This window comes from Sander vitreus, chromosome 1 (assembly GCF_031162955.1).
Source record: "Sander vitreus isolate 19-12246 chromosome 1, sanVit1, whole genome shotgun sequence".
Taxonomy (NCBI): domain Eukaryota; kingdom Metazoa; phylum Chordata; class Actinopteri; order Perciformes; family Percidae; genus Sander; species Sander vitreus.
In genome coordinates, this window is record NC_135855.1 from 30,213,911 (window position 1) to 30,235,010 (window position 21,100).

Here is a 21,100-nt window from a genome sequence, read left to right on the forward strand (position 1 = left end):
ACAAAGTACATGCAAGTTTTCTTAGGAACGTACTTGTTGATGAACTGAATAACTGGCATTTTCACTTAAAGCGTAACTCTCGCCAAAATGCAACCTAGGGTCTCTTTGTGAATGTACCCGAGTCAAACTTTCATTTAAAAGCTTATTTAGGATGGAAACGTCACTTAAGATTTACCGTATCTTCGTTTTTTGGTCAAATGGCCTTTTGAATGGGAGTCCTAGGGGCACTTTTATGCTAGCCTCAAAATAGCTATTTTTAAAACACTAAGAAGGCTCGACACAACATGAAACTTTGCTCGAAGTATCACCAGGGGCTCTACACATGAACTCCAGCATTGGGAACATTGTTTGTGTACACAGAGTTTACTAAAAAGAAAGGTTTTAACAACTCACTGTAGCTGTTGTTTACGCTATCCGCCATCCGCCATTTTCCCAGTCAAAAATAGGCGATCTCAGAATGCGAATTAACGGACTCCATAGGAGGAAATGTCATTCTTATATGATGCTCCTTTTCTAACTACAAGGTCAATATTGTTTTTCACGAATGACAAAACAACAAGTTATCCGTGCATTTATATGGAACTAAGCTTTTGGAGCTTTCCATCTTTACTCTCCTCCCTCGACTATTTTTGACTGGCTCGATAGACGGCGACCGGAAGAACAACAGCTACAGTGAGTTGCTCAAAACCTTTTTTAGTAAACTGTGTACACAAACAGTGTTCCCAATGCTCGAGTTCATGTGTAGAGCCCCTGGTGATACTTTGAGCAAAGTTTCATGTTGTGTCGAGCCTTCTTAGTGTTTTAAAAACAGCTATTTTGAGGCTAGCATAAAAGTGTCCCTACGACTCCCATTCAAAAGGCCATTTGACTGAAAAACGATAATACGGCAAATCTTAAAAGTGACCCTTAAATATGCTTTCAAACTAAAGTTTGACTCAGGTACATTCACAAAAAGACCCTAGGTTGCATTTTGGCGAGAGTTACACTTCAACTCTGAACAGATTTTACCAAAATGAAAGTGGAGCAGTTTGTATCTAACCAATTTTAAAAAAAAACAGAAGTACCATATTCCACTACTTGAATATTTATTTTTGCAATGCAGTTCAATATATTTTTTGTATTGCTAAAATCGGTTTCAAATAACTTGAATGGATGAACACGGATGGCAGTTCCATTGACAGGCAACTCTCGTATTGATTTTACTTAATCATTTAAACAGGAATAAGGTCTCTGATGTGGTCTTACTGTAAGCTTCCTTCCTGTACCATGGCATTGCACATGGAAATGTCTGTAAGCATGTGTTCTGCATTTATTACCTCCAAACAAGACTGCTTATTTCCAATCACTGACTTAAGACTGGTGTAATTTATTTATGAATAAATAAATGAGCTATTATTGACATCTGCCAGCTACACGTTTAATCTTGAATTCAGAGAAGGAAAAAAAACTGTCAACAGCTTTACCCAAATCAGCCCCTTTTTTTTTAAGCACATCCCTGCTTGAAAATAACATCACAGCACAAACTATTCTTTTGTCACAATGCTGCCATCTAAAGGTGACAATGATACTAACACTGCCGAGATTAATAGCATGCACACTCACAAAGTTGGCTATCAAAACCTTAAAAAATTTTTTATTTGCTTCAGCAGCCACTAAAAAAAAAAAAAAACAATCAATTTTACAACAGGGAACATATTTTAGAAATGTATAAGTTAAGACATTTTGAGTCAAACTAATTGCAAATCTGAGAACAGAAAAGCAAGCAGCAGAGATAAAGTCAGTAATTCATCTGCTACCTACAGTGCATGTACAATCATTTCCAGCTGGCCATCTACACTGTACAAGTTGTAAACTTTGACTGTAGCAAAACTATTTCCTTACTTGTTCTTCCTACCCAACTGAAGGCAACCAGGGTTCTTGGTCACATACTTTAGCCTTCATCTCAGTCTGAAAAGACATGCAGTTGTCCTGACCCAGTGCCGCCCAGCAATGCATTCCTTGTGGGGTGAAAAGCAGTCACGTACAGCTCTGAGGTAACGTTATCACGTTCTACGAAGGAGTGCAGGGGTTTGCCACTTTCATGAAACACCTTCACACTGTGAGGCTTTGACGTGCTCCCCACCACAAAACAGTCTTCCCGTTTGGGGTCCCACACAGCTGATACTTTGATCTTGTAGCTGGCCGTTTGCATTTTGTGTCTGAAAATGAAGAGTGTTAAGACAGGTCGCGAGTACGCTCAGGTAACACACGTTCTCAAAGAAAAGAAAAGACACAAAAGAACAAGAAAGCACAAAGTCCGGCAAATATAAGTTTTTGTACCTGATGGATGTCAGCAAGGGAGCTTTCTTAGTCACTGCAGACGTGTCATATATCCTGTCAAAAGAGTTAGGGGTATACATAGAGCTGGGATTGAAAAGTAAACTACAATAAGTATAACAATTATTCAAAGTGCTGAATTGGCTTCACCTTATGTAGCCATCCATACAGGAGGTGAGCACTCTGTTGCCTGTATGAGGGGAGAAATAAGCACTGTGTATGCTTAAAGAGTGACCATGCAGCCGGGAGACAGTCTTGCTTTTCTTGAGGTATCTGCTGTCATAAATATTCACTATCCTGCAGACAAGATCCAAACATTCACTTACTACATTCAAAAAGACAAACTGACAAGGATACAGAAATGTGGATCAAATGATTACAAATCAATACTCAAGCCATACTCGTTTTCTGCAACAGCAAAGTACTGCTTCTGTAAAGGGTGGACGCTAACGCAAAGCAGAGAATGCTTGGACTTCAATGAGTGGATGGACTCGTGGGAGTTTCTGCAGAGAAATGAAATACCAGTGTTGCATGTTTATGAAATGTTTATCATTAAATTAAATTGTTCACCCCTTCGGTTATTGTTAAGCGTGATCTATACTTCTGCGTTAAATCTACACCGTAGCTACGTACGTAGGTACGTGGAGACACCAACCTACGCCGTAGCCTGATGCGCAGCTCTCGAAAAATGTAACAACACGTCGCGGCGACGCACGTCGGGGCTTGGTAGCGTTGCATTTCCCCTTACTTATTTCATGGTTCTCCTTCTCCATCAACAACATGAAATCAAGGAGAGGGTTAGCTTTTCCTGCTACAGATTTCCGAACGTGGTCAGAAAGCCGAGGGGAGACACTTTGTTTCTCTCACTATGACTCTAGAGTCGCTAGTCGCTCCGACAGCTAATCGCCGTCCCTCTCTCACTTCTCCCTCGCACTCCCCCCCCACACACACACACACGGCGGCTCGACGCACAAGTATAACATCAGGCCACTTACGTAGGCTACGGCGAAAGCTCTGCGTGGAGCCTCCGCAGAACCAAAAATCACGCTTTAAACACCATGAAAAGAGACAAAAAATCTACTATTCACTATCATCAACAATAATTCTTTACCCTGGGGTGCGCCTATCGACGATGGCAACTTTTCCATTGAAGTACCCAACCACTAGTGACGTACAGTCATGTGACATGAAGTCAAATGTCTTGAGTTGCTCTTCACTGTCATACACCTAGAACCATGAACAAACAGATTAACGTCAACTCGTGGAGGGGGCACTGATATGTTTTAAGCTCTTAAAAACTTCTGCATGCAGGCAATATACCTCACAACCTTAAAAATGTGATTTTTAGAAAGTATTCTCACGTCATCAAAGACCGCCTTCTGTACATCCATGCAGCGTAGAGATCCGTCATGGCTGAGGCTCAGCAGTTGGGTGGGATGAGCCCTGGAGAACGCTATGCAGGCCACTGCAAGCGCATGGGGCTCAAAGCATAGTACACCATCATTACCCCAATCACTATCCTGAATATACACATGCAAGAAAAAAAACTGTGTTTCTTAACGTAGATTTCATCTGATATGAAAGCGTTGTGACTTTTAAAGGGCATTTAAGTGTGTCCACTAACATTAACATGTAGTACGCTCAAGAGTCCTAGGAACCAGTTCTTAAACACCACTGAAATTAGCCTCAATTTCACAGTTGGTGCATTATTTGATGTACCTTCGCTGTAGGTTACTTATGTGTTGACAGTTAACAGTAGGATCTTCTCAGCTAATGTAGCACATAAAGACCTGTTTTGAGCTTGTTTTTGAGCCCACATCCAGCCATCCAGTGGTCACATACAAATTTATAAAATCATTAAGAACAGAGACAACGCAGAGAAAACGGACCAACTTCCAGAGTGCAACGTTCCCCAATGTGTTTCCTGTGGCCATCAACAGGCTGCTGGTGCAGGGGTGGAAGGCAGCAGTAACGAGGCGTTTCTTCAACACTTTGGCCACTCTGTTCTCAGTTTTCTTCATGTTCTTAAGGGCTGAGCGGTACCTGCGTAAAGACACTAGTGTAGATTTTTGTCCACCTGTATGAACATTTTCAACAGTTTGGAAACATTTGACTATGAATGCAATAGCCAAAGGAAAACTAATATGCCCTATAGAGGTGGAGCAGTAACTTCTTTAGAAGTTAGGCAAAAGGCTGAAAGAATCAAAAAATGGAAATCTTACTCTTTCAGATCAAGCTCCATCTTTCTATCTTCTGTTGAATCCTATAAAAAGAAAATCAATATAGCCACAATCTGTCACTTTGGGCTTCACAAAGCTGAGCAGTCACTTCAGCTGGTTTGATTCCATTTAAAAGTGAGTGGGACCAAACACAAACTTGTTTCATCATTACAATGGATGCAGCCTTTCGAGTCCCACCATTTTGCCCCCCTTTATCGGATTTCTACGGAACTTGGTATGTATGTTCAGGTCGGAGTGCAGGATGTCTGCATCAAGTTTAATCGGGATTGTTCAAGATAATTTGAGTCGTCCCCCTCCACCCCATTGTGAAATGTTTAAATTGATGCCAGCCATGTTTTTGGACTGATCTTGCTCAATAATAGTATAAATGTGTGATAAAGTCTTACCATGAGGGGCAGAATCAATTAAGAAAAAAAACAAACAAATAGGATGTAATGACAACATGAAACATGGCAATTGCCAAGAAAGGTGAGTCCTACCTCGGAGAAGAGCTCAAGAAGTTGTGAAGGTAGCTTGGCGTCATCTTCCATGTTGACTGGTTTCATGAGCAGAGGGCCAGGAGGCTTCTTGTGTGGCTTTAAAGCAAGCAAAATAACAGCGAGCAGCTAAAGAGCAGCGAGAAAAAAAAATGCAAAAGACAGAGTAATGGAGTGACATGAAGTGAGGCATGAAATACATTATTAGGTTAGTTGAATGTAGCTACCGATCTATACATCTGCGTCTCTCCGGGTTTAGGAGGAAGTGTCAGGCTTTGGAGACGAAGGGATTTGCGAACTGGCACCCCTTTTTCTGACCTGCCACCATAAAAAGGGAGTATTACTGTGACATCAAAAAGACACTGGTCTTTGTGTGACAAACAGTAAAAAAAGAAAAAAAGTAATCAATTTCCAGTGGTATGAATTTCAGAAAAGTTGGAAAAAGGTGTAACAGGATATTTTTATATTTATCAATTAACTAATCAATTAAAAAGGTGGTACTTAGACAGCCTACTGTTTCCTACACTTGAAAAAAAAGCATGTAAAGTCCCAAACACATTTAAAATAATAAACAGCAGCATGATGCCATATATGCATAAACCACCTATCAATTTGTTTAGAAATTATTTATACGCTCAATTAAGAGCTTAGCAGTAGAACTTGTAGGACGACTGTACCTTATGAGACGCCTCTTCGATGGCTTTGGCCGTGTTACCTGCTTCAACTCCTCAGTTGCCTTTTGACAAGGAAAACAATTAATACCCATACTACCTGTTCTGAGATAGCAGGAGTAATAAATCAAAAGCTAAATATTCTTCTACTGTAGTTGATCGTATGGCAAGTCCCTAGTTGATGTAGCTATTCTCAGTTTGATTACATGCAATTCAAATTATACATTTATTGAAAACCAGTGTTGTAATAAATTAAGAGAGATCGTTGGCCCCAAAAGCCAAGTCTCCCTGACACCCATGTGTCCCATGTGGCTGGGACGACTCCACTCGCCTATCTACCTGGAATAAGTTGATAGAAGACAGAAATGCTTGGTTCTGTCTGATGTTCTCCAGACGCTCAAGTTCATATGATGAAAGACCTGCATGTCCACCCTGTGTTACACAAAGATACAGCACTAACATTTTGGAGAAACATTTACATTAGAACCCATGTAGCAGTTGAGAATACTAGAGTCCATTTGACAAACTCTTGTGGACATAAAAAAAAAAATCCACAGACATGAAGTGAATAAAAGCAAAATGTTCATTATAAAATGTGCAGGGTTGGTTATACTTACAGATGTGCACTCCACAGCACTATTTTCAACATCCTCTTCCTTAATATCCTTTCTGCTATTCTGGCGTTTTTTATCATTGTGCGTTGTTGTTGTTGTTGTTGTTGTTGTTGTTGTTCTCTATCAATAAAATAATGGGCATATTATAAGATACAAAATAAAAATACCTCTTACGCAATGAGGAAAGACGTTTTCAGATCCTCTACTAAAGTAAATTTATTAGTACCCCACTGTTAAAAAAAAAAAAAAAAATACAAGTTAAAGTCCTGTATTATAAATATTAGTAAAGTAACTAGTAACTTAAGCTGTCCGATTGATGGAGTGGAGTAAAAAGTACAATAATTCCTTCTGAAATGTTGTGGAGTAAAAGTAGAAGGGACAAAAAAGAAAAGACTTGGTAAACTACAAGTAGCCTACCTCATAATTGTACTCAAGTACAGTACTTGAGTAAATGTACTTAGATACAACCCACCACTGTTCTTATGTAATATTCATTGTTTCTAACCTTTTTATTGATGGCTGTAGCTATTTCAGGTGAGTACTGGAAGCGTGTAGGTGTCAGGACGTTTCGTGATGATCGTCGAACTGTCGCCTCGAGATCCACCTAACAGAGTAATTTCATACAAGGTGTGCATTAACAATAATTACCTGGAAATGATGCTCCACACAACTTTTCCAGAGAAGCACACGTTTTAGCTAAACTCACACACTTAACGTTACGTCTAAAACATGCTTGCTGGTGTGTAACTTACTAAGTAAAGTTAGCTAACTAACAACTAACTAACGTTAAATTGTCTTAACTTAGTTTAGCTCACAAATGTATGTTATTCGGCAGCTAGCTTACACAGATATAATGTTAAGTTAACCCAGATTAAAAACGTCAACAAATGATAACTGTACCTGCACAACAGCTTCGCTATTTATTGGACTTGTCGCCATTTTTAGAGCACTTTTAAGATACTCGTGAATCTTATTTCTTCTACAGAGAGAACTGCAAAAAGGGACAACGCTTCACAGCTGGTAACTGCATGGCTGTATTAAGAGAACTGAATACAGCGTTCGGCGGGAAACCCCGTTCATCCCAATGAGAGTCAATATGGTCCAAGTGCTCAAAAGCCAAAGCGCATAAAGCTATCGGAGCTCTTTTTTATTTTTTTATTTATTTGCAAAACTTTACAAGCTATCGGAGCTCGGATCTTCCGCGTTGACTGGCCCATGACGTCACGATGGACATGCGCACTAGTAACAGTTTGTTTGTGTTGTCGTAGCAACCCCTTATATATATATATATATATATATATATATATATATATATATATATATGTATATATATATATATATATATATATATATATATATATATATATATGTCAATGGTAGCATTAGCAACATGCTCGTTCATGAGCTTCTCTCTCGTGTCTCTTACAAGTGGCGAACTCATGAACTCGCCGTTTCATTGTATAAAATATTCACTAACATTAAACATTGTGTTGTCGTTGTTCCTGATCGTTTACATGCGTATCTAAATAAACGATGGATGTATTTAGACAACCAAGGAGATGCTACGTGCTACTAGCTAGCTACTAGCTAGTGCTAGCTACTAGGTTAGCCTGCAGTTTCGTAAACAGGGCTCTTAATAACATCCATTGCTTCATCTCTTATCCAGGTTGTGGATAGAGGCTTACCCCCTTGGTTACAAGCTTTACAGCATACATACCATGGATGTAATAGAACACATGGTGAATTAATCTTTCTTTTTTTTATTGACAAAAACAAACAGTAACATACAAAACTCGTAGGGGAAAGAGAATATACATGTGTATAAAACAAATGTCAATGTACAAAAAAGTATTACCTAAGCAGAAAACAACAACAAAAAACAAAAAAGGGAGCTACTTAAAAATACACATGTCAAAGGCAAAAAGGCTAGAGAAAATAAAATTAACATTTAGAGCGGCACACTAGGGGAGATTAATCAATACAGTAGTTTCCTAGATATGTCACTACACATTTTTAAAAGATGTGATCTTTTTCAGTGAGGAAAAAACAATTTAACACAATTTATAAACCAAACAAAGGAAGGCTTAGAACATCTCCACTTACTGCAATGAATATGATATTTACCCATAAGAATAATCATATTGACTAAATCTGATACGTGCAACTGGATATATCTTATAAATTATTTTAAAGTGAGTCTCTTTGACTTTTGGGGAAATGGGCCATTTAATGAATTTAAAATGTGTTTTTTCTATGGACAATGCAACCATATTCGGAACCTGTACACACAATTCTCTGTTATCAAAAAACAATTTAGATTTCAAAGCATCATTCGTATATTTATTATTACATTTATTGTCAACTAAAGTACAATCATTAATAACTAAATTTTGGTCAAGTTGGTAAGGGTCTTATTCTTGCCTATAACATTGTGCTTTGTAAATGTACTGTAATAATGGTACAGGTATTGCTTTACAGATCTTATTGTATTCTCTGTATGTACAATTTCAATTATATTTGTCTAAGAAAGCTTTATGTTCCAAAAAGTTACCATTATCATCTATAACATCATTCACAAACACAATGCCCCTTTCATACCAATCATACCTGAACAATGATTTCCTATTGATTATAATGACCCTATTGTTCCATAAGGTGGATCCATGTGGAGAAAAGTTATGGGTGAATATCATTTTCCAATATTGGAGAACTTGTTTGTGGAAGTTTGATAATTTAACAGGAATTTTGGTCACCTCAAAATCACATTGCAAAAGAAAATCAAGCCCTCCTACTTCTTTAAATAGATGTCTAGATATGTGAAACCACATATAATCTGGTTGTGATAGATATGTTTTCAACCAGTTAATCTTAAAGGTCCCAAACATTGATTCAAAGTCCAAGGCTTTGATACCACCCATATCATAGGCTACTCTTTAACGAGCTGTGATTTCTTAATATAATGGGTTTTATTTTTCCACAGGAATTGGAAAATAATTGAGTTGGCTTTCTTAACATTACCGGAAGAAACATACAGGGAGTGACATGGATAAATTACTTTGGAAATAGCTTCTGTTTTAGATACCAAAGATAGTGAGTTCTCCGGTAAGTCAGCGACTCAAAGATTTCTTCATATCTATTAAACGGTTAGACAAATTAACATCTTCCCTTCTGATAGCATTTTTCGATAAAACTATTCCTAGATATTTCACTTCAGATTTAACCTCGATTGAAGAGATGATGGAATCCGTTGATGAGTGAAAGGGAAGTAGCTCACATTTTTTTTATATTAAAGGTTAATCCTGAAGCTTTAGAGAAAATCGAGACTGAATCAAGGGCAACATCAACCATGAGTTTATTCATTAAAAGGATTGCTGCGTCATCTGCAAATTGAATAATTTTAAATTCTTTATCAAATATTGAGATCCCATGAGCATGATAAGTGATTGGGTGGCTAGAATAAACAGTTTGGGAGAAATCGGGCACACTTGTCTAATACCGCGGAGCACCTCAAAACTAGGAGTTATACCAGGATTCAGGGACACAGAACTATATATGTCAGTAAAACATCTTAATTATTTTACAAAAGTTGTTCCCAAAACCTAAAAAAATCTAAGACTTCAAATAAAAAGGCATGTTCAACAGTATCAAATGCCTTATAAAAATCGAGAAATAAAATAAAGGCATCAGTATCAATGAGGTCTCGATAGTCAAGCATGTCTAGTAGCAATCTGATATGATTATATATAGTTCTACCCCTCATAAAAGCTGATTGACACTCATCAATAATATGTGATAATCCCTAATTCAGACAATTAGCATAGACAAGTTCCAGCAATTTATAATCATTACATAACAAGGTCATTGGTCTCCAATTATCCAACAAATGATTTTCTGTGTTAGGTTTGGGAATTAGAGTGATGAGACCATGTTTCACAGTGGGAGAAAGATTACCTTTTGAGATACATTCTCATGTGGCGTTAGTGCTCCTTTTGTACCATAATTGTATTGAATGAAATGTTAAGCTTCGCTCCTATGAGATGGGTGGATTTTTGTTACGTTACACACAATGCTAACTGGTTATAGTTAGCCTGTGCGTATGCTAGCGGAATTAGCTAACGTTGCGTAGCCAGCCAGCAGCTTCGGCAGTAGTTTCGGCAAGCTAACCACGACAGCTAACACATCCACAAGCGTCTCTATTTCAAACATCACTGCAGGTTGACTGCTTTTAGCAGCAGAGGTTGATTGTGGGCGACAATACTGTCGTGGTTAGCTCACCGAAACTACTGCCGATTGCCGAAGTTGCTGGCTGGTTACGCAACGTTAGCTAATTCCGCTAGCATACATACAGGCTAACTGTAGCCAGTTAGCTTTGTATGTAACAAAAACCCACCCATCTCGTAGGAGCGAAGCTTAACATTTCATTCAATAAAATTATGGTACAAAAGGAGAGGACTAACGCAACATGTCTTACGTTGACAACGTGGATGCAGATATAGGAAACTCCGAAGGCAGTCGTAATATTTACCTAGCTAGCAGTCTAGGCTAACGCTGTTGCGCTAACGTTAGCAAACGTTGGCGTAGCTAGCTGTCTAAACTTGTATAAAGCGGAACAGCATCCCCGTCCAAGCTGTGTTTCACTTTCCCTCCAATATTATTATACACATAATAAAGACACATGGACTCGGTCGAGACCAAAAGCTATATTTTGCAACACCAGTGGCACAGACCGAGACCATAAACAGTGAACAGAGACGGGGCTTTCGTCTGTCGTCTCCCCAACGTGACGTAATGCAATGCATTGTGGGGGAAAAGAGAATCATTGCAAACCGCTGTAAAATAGTACTACTTTTTCGTATTTTATTCCGTTTTGTGATATCCATTGTATTTGATGTTGTTGGATAACAGTTTAAATGTTTATTACCAACAAGCAAAAAAAAATAAACCCGCAACATGGGCTTTAAACCCTCTCATGTAATATGGCTTAAACAAACGTCAACGTTAAACGCTGATGCAGTTTTAAATGTTTTATCACCACGAGTTTACAGATGTCTCTGCTGATTGAGTATCTCAATCAAAGCAGTTTGCAAACCGTTTCACAACAGTGCACACCGTTCTGAGATTGAACGTGCCCTGCCGGCTGTCTCTCTCTCTCTCTCTCTCTCTCTCTCTCTCTCGAAAATCAAGCTGTTCCACTAGCTGCTCCCTCTAGAGGACTGGAGAACTTACGTTGTGTAATCTGGATGCAGCGTTTTTTTGTTGCATTTGTTTTTGGGGTTTGTGTGCTTTTCTTTTTGCATCGTTTTTTATTTGCAACGCGTTTATGTATTTGTTTGTGTTGTAGTATTTGCAGCGCGTTTATGTATTTGGTTGTGTTGTGGTATTTGCAGCGCGTTTATGTATTTGTGTTGTGGTATTTGCAGCGCGTTTGCTGAATGCTGCGCATGTGTTGTCAAATGAATGAAGTTGTTTTTCTTTTTGCATCGCTTCTTTTTTCGGGGTTTGTGTGCTTTTATTTTTGCATCGTTTTTTATTTGCAGCGTGTTTATGTATTTGGTTATGTTGTGTGCATTTGCAGAGCATTTGCTGAATGCTGCACATGTGTTGTCAAACTAATGAAGATGTTTTCTTAATCTGCTTGTGTTTTGTCTATTTGCATGTGTTTTCTTAAGTTGCAGGGCATTTGCCCCTGTCGGCCACCGTAAACAGCCAATAAACAGCCATTATATTTGGTTGCCATCTTATCCATAGACAGTTAAAGAAGTGGACAAAGTGACGCCGCTGTTTTCTACGGAGACCAGTGAAGTATATTAGAAGCACTTTTCCGGTGATGATCTATGGCAGTAACGCTCAGCCATTACTTCTAATAGAGAGCCGAAGTCACGCCCTTCTACTTCCCGCCAATGGGACCTATCCATAGACTGTATATAGAATGGGCCAACAGATCCCGTTGCTCTGGACGGAGACCAGTGAAGGCCGTTAGAAGCACTTTTCTGGTGAGCGCCGAGCCAACTGAGAGAGACGACGTAAATGTGACGTGAGCAACCTGTCTGAAAGTTGTAAGTCTTCTGGTAGCTGTGCCAAGAGAAATCTCAATCATTCCCAATTTTGCAGAGACGGAGAGCGTAGGTATATGTAAGGAGATAACATGGACACAGGCTAATTATTGCTAACTAAAATGCTAGTTAACATTAGTAATTAAACTTAAATAGCTAATGTAAGTCGAAACTGCCTGCAAGCTTCTCCTGTACTATACAGTAATTCCTCTACTATGCGACAGTAAGTCGCTTGGTTATGACACAATCGTTAGCCTATTTTTACAAAAATGTCTGCTACGGAGCCATAACGTGAGATACAAGGTAATGTAGCCTTTTATACATTGTCGTGTTTCTTTAGAAATAAACAATGGACAAATAAAGTCTTTAAACGCTTCAGATGTAAAGTTATTCGCTGTCAAAGTGGCGCCAAAATGAATGGCAGTCAATGGGATGCTAACGGGGGGTGAGTGCTTGTTAGCATCAAAATGGCGCCATAGGAGGTACGCGTTGTGAGGAGAAGCTTACCCCCTTGGACCTATCTTTCGAAAAAATATGAACGAGAGTCAATGGAGAGATAATAATAATTTTTTGATCTCGTTTGAATTGAGCCATGGATTGTTAAACTGTTGAAGTACAGGTGCTGGTCATATAATTAGAATATCATGAAAAAGTTGATTTATTTCAGTAATTCCATTCAAAAAGTGAAACTTGTATAATGTATACATTCATTCCACACAGACTGATATATTTCAAGTGTTTATTTCTTTTAATTTTGATAATAACTGACAAATAATGAAAACTCCAAATTCAGTATCTCAGAGAATTAGAATATTGTGACAAGGTTCAATATTGAAGACACCTGGTGCCACACTCTAATCAGCTAATGATCTCAAAACACCTGCAAAGGCCTTTAAATGGTCTCTCAGTCTAGTTCTGTAGGCTACACAATCATGGGGAAGACTGCTGACTTGACAGCTGTCCAAAAGACGACCATTGACACCTTGCACAAGGAGGGCAAGACACAAAAGGTCATTGCTAAAGAGGCTGGCTGTTCACAGAGCTCTGTGTCCAAGCACATCAATAGAGAGGCGAAGGGAAGGAAAAGATGTGGTAGAAAAAAGTGTACAAGCAATAGGGATAACCGCACCCTGGAGAGGATTGTGAAACAAAACCCATTCAAAAATGTGGGGGAGATTCACAAAGAGTGGACTGCAGCTGGAGTCAGAGCTTCAAGAACCACCACGCACAGACGTATGCAAGACATGGGTTTCAGCTGTCGCATTCCTTGTGTCAAGCCACTCTTGAACAAGACACAGCGTCAGAAGCGTCTCGCCTGGGCTAAAGACAAAAAGGACTGGACTGCTGCTGAGTGGTCCAAAGTTATGGTCTCTGATGAAAGTAAATTTTGCATTTCCTTTGGAAATCAAGGTCCCAGAGTCTGGAGGAAGAGAGGCACAGAATCCACGTTGCTTGAAGTCCAATGTAAAGTTTCCACAGTCAGTGATGGTTTGGGGTGTCATGTCATCTGCTGGTGTTGGTCCACTGTGTTTTCTGAGGTCCAAGGTCAACTCATCCGTCTACCAGGAAGTTTTAGAGCACTTCATGCTTCCTGCTGCTGACCAACTTTATGGAGATGCAGATTTCATTTTCCAACAGGACTTTGCACCTGCACACAGTGCCAAAGCTACCAGTACCTGGTTTAAGGACCATGGTATCCCTGTTCTTAATTGGCCAGCAAACTTGCCTGACCTTAACCCTATAGAAAATCTATGGGGTATTGTGAATAGGATGATGCGATGCGCCAGACCCAACAACAGAAGAGCTGAAGGCCACTATCAGAGCAACCTGGGCTCTCATAACACCTGAGCAGTGCCATAGACTGATCGACTCCATGCCACGCCGCATTGCTGCAGTAATTCAGGCAAAAGGAGCCCCAACTAAGTATTGTTGTACATGCTCATACTTTTCAGTTGGCCAACATTTCTAAAAATCCTTTTTTGTATTGGTCTTAAGTAGTATTCTAATTTTCGGAGATACTGAATTTGGGATTTTCATTAGTTGTCAGTTATAATCATCAACATTACATAACATTTGAAATATATCACTCTGTGTGTGATGAATGAATATAATATACAAATTTCACTTTTTAAATGGAATTACAGACATAAATCAACTTTTTCATGATATTCTAATTATATGACCAGCAGCTGTATAAGACTGTGAAAATATGTAATTATAAAGATTTTTTTTTTTTTTTTTTCGTAATTAGAAAGACTACACACTTCAATGTTGCATGGATGACGTCTCGCTGAAGCTACGATGTCTTTGGGGATGTAATGTTACTCAAATGAGCAGCGGCTCTTGCTTGTTCGCTTATCTGCTGAAAACACTTCACTGGATAAAAGATCTGGTAAGATAACGTTGTGTTGTGGAACAGAGCTAAGCTAGCTAGCTAGCGAGCAAGTTGAGCATCAAGCTAGGTGATGTAAATTGTGTGAGACAAGAGATGTAGTTCACTGAGCGGTTTCACACAAAACTAAGTGGTCATATGACAAACCTACGGCTTTCTTCGGGTGAAACATTTTCTTTTAAATTGACGAACATCATATTTGTAGTCCATGGCTCAACTCAAACTTAAAAATTATTTGCCTCTCCCCGTTCACATTTTTTCCGAATTAAGGTCCCATAAGGTCCACCGGAAGGGGCGTGACTTCGGCTCGCCTTCACTGGTCTCCGTCCAGAGCAATGGGATCTGTTGGTCCATTTCTTTTACGGTCTATGCTTCTTTCGCTCACAAAGAATCACTGGTAATGTCCCCACCTTTTGGCAGATGTGGGCAATAGCAGAACTATAATTCTGGTTAACTTATGCATGAACAACATGCCCATGATTTTGTTACAAACAAACACACCTGTGCACACAGAGAAAGTCAGTCTAAAGTCTAAAAATAAATACAATAATATAATAAAAGACCCATAAGTGTGAGGGAAACATTGTTTAACAAAACATGTTCAAATGAAAACAAACTTTACTTAACAAATGACTAGACATCAGAGCTTACTCCTCAATGGGCCTTTTGTGCATGACTAAAGTTTCATAATCGGAGCAGGTCAGAGGAGATAAAGAACTGTTTGAAGCCATAAAGAGGCCACTCACTGACAAATTAAGTAAATGACCCATGCATGATCTGCCATAACATGATCTCATTGGTCTGAAGAGATGTCTATTACTCAGTATAGCACTATGCATGTCACATCATCCACTAAACAACTTCCACTAAAACAAGGCAGCCATAGTTACATCAATATAATAAAGATATGCACCACACAGTAATGTTGAGAGTGTGATGCACAAAGATTACATTTTTTTAACAGTTTAAAATTTCAGATAGTATTGTACATATTGATGAGAAATCAAACCTCTACATAAAACACTTCAGGGAACATGGAAGGGCCAACTTCGCATCGAATTCACTCCATGTACGTTGTCACTGGGTGACATTTTACTGTGTTTTATCAGTCGTCCACTTTGTTGCCATGTTACTCCTCAAATTAAAAGTAGAGGGTAGGAAGAGCACGCAGCCAGTCCGCACATGTTTTTCCCTCGCTCGATCAAAAAATATCTGATGGAATAAAAAAGAAATGTGTCCATGATCACTGGAAGCTGTAACAAGTCATCACACTAAAATGCATGCACACAGACTATATTTACCCATCCATTCCCCAGGCTGTGCCCCAAGAGTTCTTCACAATCCAATATGGCATGCCGCTCTCCTCAGCGCCGTAACCCACAGCCAGGACTGCATGATTCACCTTGTCTGCTGTGTTCTTACACTGAGTACTAAACAGACAACACTGATGCTTTTAGATTGATAAGAGTACATTTTTTTTGTAGATTGATTGGGCTGCTGTCCTCTGTAGAAGAAAATTAATTACCTAAACATTTTTTGTCTCATTTTGTCCTGATACCCTCTTTCCTGTTCACTGCTTAAGTTCTTATTATTTTCTCTATTCAACAAACTTTAAGTGTTGGCACACAACCTGCCTATGTAAAGATGTGTTTTTAGGAATTTCTTGTATATTTATGCCTGATCAAGACGATGAAACAGAGAAACACAAGCTAACACCAGCACATTTATGAGAGAGAGGGCAGAAAGTTCAGTAAAGTGAATTACAAGCACTCATAACTTTAAGCACCATAACAAATGAGCCATGAGCCATCAGACCATCAAAGTGGCCAATGTATGAATAGCTCCATGTTATGGGCAGGCCTGTTCCAAGGCCAGCAAGCTGTGTGATGAAAGGCTTGGCAGCAGAGTACTTTTATTCTGGTCAATACACTGGTATAACACCAATGTAAATAGCAAAAAGCAAATAGATACGCAAAGTGGTACGACAACACTAAATCCAACAAAAGCCTAAAACACGTGTTGTGCTCTAATGTGATGCAAGCAGATTTCTGTCACATCCTGCCAACAGCCATTAACTATGATTTTGCAGATTTCACTTGTACGGTAGCCACATTAGTTCCTTAATCCTCTTTCCTATTTAATAACTTCTGTGCTGGTGGATAACTAGACAAAATCCCACTATTGTATTATAAATATTTCCAAAGTGCAAAATGGACAGAAACAACATGGCCACACACTCCTCTGAATATTTCTAACCTAACCTACATGAGTGCTTGTTGACTTAGGTCCTTCGCTCACCTTGTGTAAACACCTTCTTTGTAGTGCATAAAATCAGCCGTGACTTGAAAGCCGAAAGACACAGGGTTGAGCCGGGCCACAGCATCAACCATGGCCTTTTCATCATACTGTGGATGGACAAACGTACAGAGATTTGAATACATAAACGAAAAGCAAATATTGTTAGGAGGTAAAGCTATTATAGTATGAATCAAATGTCGGCAATCCAGTGTAACAGACTGTAACTGTAAGTATTCACAACAGTGACACAATGTCCCACAATGATAAGAAACTCATTTGCCTATACCATAATAGCTGCTTTTGTCTTTTCCTCTTATCGAGTTACCAACAAAGACATTGTTAACTGTACTCAATTTGTGACATTGTGGCCCAGCAGTCATTTCTTTAAGGACACAATTTCTTGCAGAATGTCACTTCACATGTATACATGTACATGTTCACTCACACTTGTTATGTTGACAACATCCAGGACAAAAGCAGCTGCAAGTGCAGGCTCAAAATGGCAACTGTCATCCTAAAACAGGATGGAAAAAAAATCATACATTGAGAATGTATTTTAAATATTGGGAAAAAAAATACACTGGGACATTACTCCAGAAAAGTCATACATAGCCTTTATAGGGATAGTCCTCCTCTGTCATAAGACCCTTGTTGTATTTGATGTACTCGAATGCCTGGCTGGGGAGGCCACTGAAACAAACCAGACAGTATTTAATAGGTTGAAGCCTTAAACGCAAGTATTCTTGTTATTACTGTAACTTATAATGTCTCATATGTTATAGCTATAAATACAAAAACTAACAACTAATGACAAATCAGTGTTACTTACCCCATGCATCCATGATTGTTGAAGTCTTTGGCACAGTCTATCAGCTGCTGCTCAGACTGATACAAAAAGCAAACTGCTTTAAGCTTTTATACAGAGCAATAATACTGTACTACAGTTAATACTACATTTAAAAAAAACCTGACAAACCACTAAGATCATACTGTAAAACAGAGATTTCCACTGTGAGTACATCTTCTAAATTATCCTAATAAGAAAGCACACCCCTTCAAATCTCTCAGCACAGATATAACCTGAAGTGCCACACGTGAGATCTATTAGATGAATGAGTTGAGTATTACTAAATAATAATAGTCAGACAGATCTCACCAGAGGTATTAACTTCCCTGTAGCGATAGCATTCACTGACTCCAAACAGCCAGTAGTAGAGAAGGTCCAACAGCTTCCACAGTGACCCTAAAGACGCAAACACAATATAACTCAAACAACTGGTAATTCACTTATCTGCCAAAGAAGCGTTATTATGGAACCCACGCAACTTCAAGGCAAGACCCGCCCTTCAATAGCATTCACATACTAATATTGGCCACACGTCCATGCTTACACAAGGTAACTTAAACTGATTTGTTCAGGTCCTATCCCCTGACCAATTGGCTATCCTAACCTTAACCACTCGAGGTCAATGCCTAACCCCAACCAATTGAGCTGCTTGGTAGGGCGGGACTTGCATAGAAGTTACGTGGGATCCATAATAACACGTCAAAGAAGCAACTCCACTCATTTTTTACATGAGGTCGATTGCTTGTGAAATAAGTTAAATAAAGTCTTCTGTATCTCTACCAGAGTCATAGAAAATTACCTGTTTTCTCTGCTGTCTTTGTCACATTATTATCAAATTAGTCAAGCCACATAAATGAATAATGTAACTATATGTTTGATTGATGTACTGTACTTGTAAATGCAACATTAGTTGCTGTTTTCAGTGCTCATATTTACATCAAAGTAGTTTAAAGTGGAAATAATGAGTGTTCTTGTCCTGTGCAATACAGCCATGGCTGATGATGAAGTCTTTCTGGCAAAAACACTGTCACAAGCCTCTGAGGATCTAAGAGTTTTGAAGTGCCTTACTCCAGGTACCTTCCGGTGGCGATGCTGCTACATTTTTACGTTACTCAAGTTGTATTTGTTTATACTGATCTTTAATACTTAGAGTTCTACTGTTCCTAACAACTATTTGTTTGTAACCGCGGTAGCAAACTGTACTTATGGCGACTCTTGCACAAGTTTTTCTCCTGTCGCTGATTGCTCTGGCATGCCCCCCAGCATGCCAAACACTTGGGGACGACGTAGCCTTCCAGCTATGAATCTCCTACACCAGAGAGGCAGTGCTGTTACTCAGGCCACCCCACTCTGCTGGATTTATCTCCACCATAGACCTGCATGAAGCAGTGAAACCTCAACCTGAACAGCATAGGCACAAGTGGAGAAGAGACAGGCGAGGAGGGGTAGGCAGCACATACGATAGGATACACTTTATTGCCCCGTATGTGCTGAAACTCTCAGTTCTATTTCCCACTATAAATTAGCAGGAAAATGAATGCATATCCCTGGATTAACGTCCTTTACCAAATTCTTGTCATCCTGGTTCTCCCTCTAGATTGTGGTTGTATTTTGTGGCAGTTCAGCACCATAATTGGATACCTGGTTTTTCACGGGAGTCACAACGTTGTCCTTCATCCTCCAGTCTACAAACTCAGGATAAGGACCAGCCCTGTTGACATGACCTCCTGTAGTAGCTGAGCAGTTCTACAAGAGACCAGAATCAAAAGATTGCAATCAAAAACTTATATATGTATGAAAGCAGTATTGTATTATGTGTATCATACCTGAGGCTCTGTCAAGAGGAATAATTTCCTGAATTCCTCAAATGTCATGTCTGAGAACTGATTCAGTCCCACTAGATTTAAAAATGAACAATGCTGTAAGGACATACATGCCTTTCATAACCTTATGAAATATTTCATTTTTAAAAGAGAGCTGACTGCACCCACTGTGGTGATAATCTATACATAATGTGTTATGTGACAGATTGTACTGTACTTGTGAATGAGTGATTCCCAGCATTATGATGATCAATTTCCCTCCTATTCTCAGTGAAAATGTGGAGCCGGTGGTAATACTCCTCAATGTCATAAACCTTGTTGTGCTGCATGTGAAAAAGAGATGTGTAACAGTTTATAGCTACACAGGAAATAATTTAGGTTTTTAAAAGCTTGTTATCAAAGCATTCAAAATAAAACATATCATAAGTGACTGTGAAGTATACAGTAACTTTGTTATTATGATCATACCTGTGACATCCACTGTTTGAATCCATATTCCTCTGATAGGACACAGAATAATAAAAAAAGTTAAAAAAGCAGCCTAATAATTAACACTTCAAACTATTAAATTCAGTCCTGCACCCATTTATGAGGGAAATGTAACTTAGTACAATCACTCACAAATTGAAGGTACGCCTACATGTGCTGGATGTCATGCTTCTACCAATACAGTACTACACTCAGAGGGGATTTGTAATTTTTAATCCACTGCATTTATATGACAGCTGTAGTGACTATAGTTAACATATTAAGATTTTGCATAGAAAACATTGATGGTCTTGTAAAATATAATGCATTGTTATAGATTAAACTACCAAATAGTATATTGAATAGTTGAAAATTAGCTCCACATCGAACAACTAACAGTAAAATGATACTTAAACGTATGCATCAGTAATAATCCCATAATAACAGGGGCCATTTTCTCCATATGAGTACTTTTACTTTTATATTGCAGTTGCTACTTTTAAGGAACTGAGTTCTTTCAGAATTGTAAATGATAGAAACAAAATCAAAGTCTTAGCTATTAATCTTTATGGCAACTATTTGGAGGTGCATTCGGTGTCAATGCCTATGAGTTAGCTTCAACGAAATATTAGTGTAAGCGACAGCATTTAACAGTTTGCAACAAACAAAAAAATAAACGAATAAAAAAACGTTCAACTTCGTGACAGTTTCCTTACCTTTGGGCAAATGTAACGGTGTTAAATGAACTAAACTAAAAACGGTGCTGATGAACCAAACTACACCGACCGCCATACTTTCTCCGGACTCCAACCAGTTGTGAGAGCGTCACATGATTCGGCTTCTTTTTATATTCTCTCCCCCCCCTTTTTTTTTTTTGTTTTGTTCCTCTACATCTCCCCCCA

General features: G+C 38.9%; 2 protein-coding genes across 5 annotated transcripts; both read right to left on the bottom strand.

Moving 5' to 3' along the window:
* Positions 1–1,618: 1,618 nt before the first annotated feature.
* wdr76 (WD repeat domain 76) lies at positions 1,619–7,526 on the bottom strand. Of its 4 annotated transcripts, XR_013502085.1 has the most exons (16): positions 7,218–7,526; positions 6,823–6,921; positions 6,321–6,437; positions 6,043–6,135; positions 5,710–5,768; positions 5,260–5,350; positions 5,036–5,161; positions 4,539–4,579; positions 4,206–4,359; positions 3,678–3,836; positions 3,428–3,543; positions 2,718–2,819; positions 2,467–2,613; positions 2,320–2,373; positions 1,882–2,198; positions 1,619–1,652 (listed from the first exon to the last, which is right to left on the bottom strand). XR_013502085.1 is itself a non-coding variant. In XM_078252129.1 (15 exons), the coding sequence occupies exons 1-15, from the start codon at positions 7,254–7,256 to the stop codon at positions 1,943–1,945; spliced, it is 1,614 nt and encodes a 537-aa protein (XP_078108255.1). In that variant the 5' UTR covers positions 7,257–7,526; the 3' UTR covers positions 1,619–1,942. The 4 variants fall into 4 exon arrangements, 3 of the variants coding, with proteins under 3 accessions (XP_078108255.1, XP_078108247.1, XP_078108235.1); XM_078252129.1 differs by having other exon boundaries at positions 1,619–2,198; positions 5,036–5,122; XM_078252121.1 differs by having other exon boundaries at positions 1,619–2,198; positions 5,036–5,131.
* Positions 7,527–15,314: 7,788 nt separating this feature from the next.
* Positions 15,315–21,003, bottom strand: LOC144519189 (pro-cathepsin H-like). Its single transcript, XM_078252164.1, has 12 exons — positions 20,915–21,003; positions 20,199–20,230; positions 19,948–20,053; positions 19,734–19,804; positions 19,549–19,653; positions 18,217–18,303; positions 17,890–17,945; positions 17,669–17,750; positions 17,506–17,574; positions 17,061–17,167; positions 16,064–16,192; positions 15,315–15,974 (listed from the first exon to the last, which is right to left on the bottom strand). The coding sequence occupies exons 1-12, from the start codon at positions 20,988–20,990 to the stop codon at positions 15,899–15,901; spliced, it is 996 nt and encodes a 331-aa protein (XP_078108290.1). The 5' UTR covers positions 20,991–21,003; the 3' UTR covers positions 15,315–15,898.
* Between the last annotated feature and the right edge of the window lie 97 nt (positions 21,004–21,100).